The sequence below is a fragment of the Lathyrus oleraceus genome, chromosome 3 (genome assembly GCF_024323335.1).
Source record: "Lathyrus oleraceus cultivar Zhongwan6 chromosome 3, CAAS_Psat_ZW6_1.0, whole genome shotgun sequence".
Lineage (NCBI taxonomy): Eukaryota > Viridiplantae > Streptophyta > Magnoliopsida > Fabales > Fabaceae > Lathyrus > Lathyrus oleraceus.
In genome coordinates, this window is record NC_066581.1 from 141,505,316 (window position 1) to 141,510,999 (window position 5,684).

The 5,684-nt window shown below is 32.6% G+C and overlaps 1 protein-coding gene across 3 annotated transcripts; it reads left to right on the forward strand.

Moving 5' to 3' along the window:
* Nucleotides 1-647: 647 nt before the first annotated feature.
* Nucleotides 648-3,696, forward strand: LOC127125844 (uncharacterized). Of its 3 annotated transcripts, none has more exons than XM_051054680.1 (6): nucleotides 648-831; nucleotides 2,081-2,385; nucleotides 2,499-2,586; nucleotides 2,686-2,752; nucleotides 2,974-3,265; nucleotides 3,341-3,696. In XM_051054680.1, the coding sequence occupies exons 2-5, from the start codon at nucleotides 2,223-2,225 to the stop codon at nucleotides 3,028-3,030; spliced, it is 375 nt and encodes a 124-aa protein (XP_050910637.1). In that variant the 5' UTR covers nucleotides 648-831; nucleotides 2,081-2,222; the 3' UTR covers nucleotides 3,031-3,265; nucleotides 3,341-3,696. The 3 variants fall into 3 exon arrangements, with proteins under 3 accessions (XP_050910637.1, XP_050910638.1, XP_050910639.1); XM_051054681.1 differs by lacking the exon at nucleotides 648-831 and adding an exon at nucleotides 943-1,530; XM_051054682.1 differs by lacking the exon at nucleotides 648-831 and adding an exon at nucleotides 1,542-1,806.
* Nucleotides 3,697-5,684: the final 1,988 nt, after the last annotated feature.

Here is a 5,684-nt window from a genome sequence, read left to right on the forward strand (position 1 = left end):
TTTAATAATATTTGTTATTGTCTTTTATTTTAACAATTTGATCTAGGATAAAAAAGCACAATTTTTTATCTATAAATTTCATAAATTTAAGATTCAAATCCTACTATTGTTTTAGAAGGAATCTAAATATCTTTATAAAATAATTATAATTAATCAACATTAAAAAATTATTTACATTTAATATTATTTTTATTATACTATTTAATTATTTATCTGATCCAGATAAATATTGTATTCTCTTATATATAGTAATATTTCATTGTTTCAATTAAAAAAATTATTTATGAAATAATTAAAATTTTAGTTATTTTCAATACATTTTAATTTATGGATAACTTTATCTAATTTTTTATGCTATGTAATTAAAAAAATTGTTTAAAAACTAAATTATCTTGATTTGCAATTATAATTTTTCTTATTGGTCCTTACAATATGATGCAAACCTTTTCCAATGGTGGTTAAAGGAAACAAAAAGCATGTGGTTGTTATCAACACAACAAAATGACCAAAAGCCCCTCAAGAATCTTTTTTATCCTTATCCATCTTACTATGACCAGAGGTTGGTAGTGGGTAATATAGACATTCTGCAATTATTACACGTTTCTACCGTCCAACAACTCTTCAATTATCCAAAATCCACAAAACCGAATATTCAAAAAAGCACTTTTTTTTACAGACAACAACTTGCAAGTTGCAACACGCCCACAGAAGTGAAAAAAGATTGCACCTTTTGCTATTTCTTATGGTGAATGCTTGTTTGGACGCAAACCCATTTTTCATAATAGTGTTTTTCTTCGGTTTCTCCGTCGATTCATCTACTTGGTCAAACATGTAAGTTTTTTTTTCAATGAAGACATATAATCAAGAAGTCTTAAGTTTTTGTTGTTGTTTTGAATTTTGATTGTGTTTTGTTTGATTGTTTCTTGATTCGGATTCAGATCTCAATAGGGTTATTGTTTTTGAAGTTGTTTTGTTGAATGCAGTAGTCACTGTAGGAAAAAGTTTATGCATTTTCTTTGTTGTTTGCTTTGTATTTTATGTTCCTGTGTGCATGTTAGTTAGGATTCATTGTTTTCTATATGAAGTTGTGTTGTTTTTATTATACTAGTACATTTGTAACCGACACAGGCTTGAATTTTATTGCTCATTTTAAATGCGGGTTCTTGATTGGTCTATGAATTTATTTTGCACTTTTCTCTATATCTCAGATCTGGAAGAAAGTTGGTTGAATTAATTAATGAAATTCGAGTGTTAGTTGTGAGAGTAATAGTCTATAAGGTTTTGGATTATTAGATTAGATAATTAGGGGCCTCAATGTTGGTGGTTTGTTGACTTAACATTAATGCTGTCTAATCTTATCTCTTGCAACAGATTTTTCGGTTACTGATGTAATTTAGATTTAGTTTCAATTTTAAATCATAGTTGTTTTAGAAGTTTGTTACGCAATTATATGTTTCCGCAGAGTTCAAGTCTGACCGGTTAAGTCTCACGTTGATTACGAATGAGCGAAATGTTGGATGTATAAGAGAGGTGACATGAATATCTAGTGTCTAAATATGTTAGTGAAGATGTTGTGTCTTTCTCTTCTCTTTTGTGGTCTTGGAGCGTTGGTCTGAGATTGCTCCTTACACTCCTCCAGACTCCCCAACAAGTGGTATTTGAGTCTTGGTTCGACTTGATGGGGGGCGGGGGAGATGGATCCTGGTGTTGAAGGGGATTGGGTAAAATGTCGGATATATAAACGAGACGACTCATTTACCTAATGTTTTAAGGGTGGAGATGTGGTGTCTCTGTCTTAAAGCATTGGTTCGTTGTTACCCTCGGAGTTCTTCCGGACTCCATAACGATCTTCTAATTACATTTGATTCTATCATATCTTTACAATTTTTAAGTGTCTATATATCTTCGGTAGTATCCTTTTGTACAAGCATATTATATCATGCAAATAAATATAGGTTTCGTATTTTCTTATACTCAATAAATTGGTTCTTATGCAAATAAATGTCCTTGTGATTAAGGTTTCATTTATCATAAGAAATTGTGTAGTTTTTCCTATTAAAGCTATTTTCTCATTACGCAGCTGCAACGATTGACAAGCATTGGTTCTTTTCGTATCCTGTGACATTCAACTGGCAATAACTGTAACAAAGCTTGGAGAGGTACTTCTAATCTTTAGAAGGATATAATTATAAGTATTCATCCTAGAATTATCATTGTACGCGATGGAGGTTTGTGCTGAAACTACGCATTCCAATGGGAAACAAACTTTGAAGCATTCTAAATCTGCAATTGAAGTAAAAAGATCAAGCGAAAACACCTACAGATACTTTCATTCCAATCATGTGAAGCAGAATTTAAAGCAAACTTCCACTTTTGTCAATCACGGTGAGCTTTCACAAACATGGTTAATCACTCGTTATCTTGATTTTTTGTCTCTTGTTCACTTTTAAACATTTTAATTCTGTTGTTTATAACCTAATGTTGAAGATATAATGCAGCTGCAAATGCTTGGCATGAGAATAGAAAAAAGTGGATCGGCGATAAGTCTCAGAATTCACCAAGAACACCTAAGGATCCAATTATTAGGTATATGTCAAACCAGCTCATCTTCTTTCCATTTACAGAAGGTTCAGTCATGATGAAAGGTTCAATCATTGGTAACAATTCCGATTTATTTTATTTCAGCTGGTCGACATCATATGAAGATCTGCTTTCTACTAGCGAACCTTTTGCGGAGCGCATACCATTGCCTGTAAGATTTCAATAACCTTGTCTAAAAGAATACATGTAATGCAGTAAAATGTATATGTTCATACATTTTACGCTTGGGTGCTATCGTGTTGCTAAAACTATGTCAAGCTATAGCGCCACTATAGCTGCAATTTGGCAACACTAAGCTTTCCGAGTAGAAAGCTTTGCGCGTATTTCTTCCATGTACTGATTCAAATTTCGATGGATTTGTGGCTGATGCAGGAGATGGTAGATTTCTTAGTTGATATTTGGCTTGATGAAGAAGGCTCCTTCGACTAAACAGTAACTGAAACAAGAATGAAGAACTGTGTAAAGCCTTTAACCTGCAATGACCTCAATTAACCTCTTAGCACAGCATGATTTGATGGAGTAATATTCTTCAGGGTTAAAATTTAAATGGGTGTAAATTTAAATGCAAGAGGAGAGAGCTCAAATCCAACAAGGAATGAAACTCCTACAACAGATGCAATTGGAGCTCCGCTCCGAGAGGCCTAAAGAGATGTTTATAAAAGAGGTATGCGTAACTGGATACAATTAATCTACTAAAAATTAGAAAAAAATTAATTTAATTAATGTTCACTTGATACAGCATGTAGAATCTGTGGGTACGAGCACTAACGGAAGTTGCTCAAAGGTTATGACTACTGAAGATTTAACTAAAAAAATGGATGCTTCTGAAGATTACCTCAAAAAGATTAACAATCTCAAGGAAAATTCATTCTCTCTAGATTTGGATCATGAAACAAGTGAACTCTCAGTTTTTATTGATAGGGTGGATCTTATATATAGATATATTTTTGTTCCATGAATGATTTATTGGTACAAGTTACATGAACAAAGTGGTTGAATTTTTTTCTTACATGAATACAATTTTTGTTGATGTATGACTTGGTGCAAGATTCTAAAGATTAGAGAAATGTTTGTTTTGGTTATTTTTGTTTTTTATTGAATATCCAGGAATATATAAAAATATTTGGTTTAATGAAATTTCAAATAAAATATTTTTAAAAAAATTGAGATATTTTACACCCTTCATACACAAAATAGGGTGTAAATGTGTTAAAATTAAATGTAATTATAAGATATTTTACATTTGATATATCAAAAATAGGGTGTAAATATTTGTCATTTTACACCCGTTTGAATTATAATAGGGTGTAAATTCGTTTAACTTCAATGTATGTAGGTGACAATTTACACCCGTTTTATATTAAATAGGGTGTAAATGTCCTAAAATTCAATGTATATATCTACCAATTACACCTTTTTTTATCTAAAACAGGGTGTAATAGGTGACAATTTACACCCGTTTTATATTAAATAGGGTGTAAATGTCTTAAAATTTAATGTATATATCTACCAATTACACCCTTTTTTTAAATCTAAAATAGGGTGTAATATATTCTCTTTTTACACCCGTTTTAAAACGGGTGTAAATTCTTCATACATATCTCACCCTTTGAATTTACACCCTATCATAACGGGTGTAATATGTATAAAAAACGGGTGTAAAATCTTCTTTCTGCCCTAGTGCAATTTTAATAGAGTTGATTCAAATCCAATTTACATATGATCAACCAACCAATTCATTAGAGCGCATCGCACATTCGAAGATAAAACAGAGTCGTCACTAAATTTTATTTATTCCAAAAGAAATGGAAAATATCGATAAAACCTAAAGGAAAGAAAAAAAGGGTAAGAAAGTCAGTTATGCAAGGGAAATGTATTAACATCCCTCACATGTGTTGTACTTAAGGGGAATCATTTTGATTATTCTTTGCGTGAATGAGTGTTACTATCCAAAGGTTACCTGTGAAAAGGAAAAATAAATTTATAATTAGTGTGCTCGCCAAGGATTCGAACCCTCGTGCCTACCTATTCTCATACTGCAATGAGAAAATCAGAGCTCCGTAGTTCGGAGTAGACAAAACAGATGTGTTAGTTGATTTTAGGGAACAATTATAATCGTATCCTATAAGTGTATAGACGTTAGCTGATTCTGATCCTTGTTCAGATGCTCTAAGCTTTTAGTCTGCTAAGGAACAGACTATAACAGTTCACTTATGAAAAAGAAAAAAAATTGTTTTGAAAAAGGCTTGTGTGATAAAAGAAAAAGGAAAGAGTTGTTTGCATTAAAAAAAGAAATAGTTGCTTGAATTGCAAAAATGTTGTTTGATTTGAAAAAAATATAGTGAAATGAGGAAAGTGTTGTGTGTTTGAACCAAATGTTGTGTTATTTGAATCCGTAGGTAGGTGTGTCTGAACCAAAGAGTGTAACGTTAACCAATAAATGGTGATTAGCCAATGTAAAGTTGTAGGGCTTTGCCTAGATTTGGGAGATCAAGACCTACAAAAGGGTTTGCCTAAGCACGGAGTTTATATGGCATAATGAGGTTGTCTAAGCACGAAGCTTATAGGGCATGCATGATTTGCCTGAGCATATAGCTCATAGGGCATGCATGAGTTGCTGGAGCACGAAGCTCCACGGGGCAAAATAAAAAAAAATCCTGATCAAGCCGGGAGCTTGCAGGGGAATGCATGAGGATTTCCAGAGCAAATAGCTATATAGGATAACACATGAAGGTTGCCAGAGCATGGAGCTCCACAGGGCAATGTATGAAAATGGTATTGGTTTAGAGAGGAGTGTTTCACCATGGGGTAATTAACCCAAAGAATGTATGGATGTCAAATAGAATATGGTGTTTGGTCCAAAGAGACAAGTATTATTGATGACAATTGTTGTTTGTTATCTGTGGAAAAGAAGGCTTGACAATTATTTGATTTGAATTGCACTAAAGTCTATGAATCGAGATGAATACTTAGAACAACTGAGTCAGGCGTCCTATATCCATAGATATTCAGAATAAGGGTAGGAATACTCCCTCTTATTCCTTATCCACGACTTAAGACTTGTGGCATGCAATTATCATCGT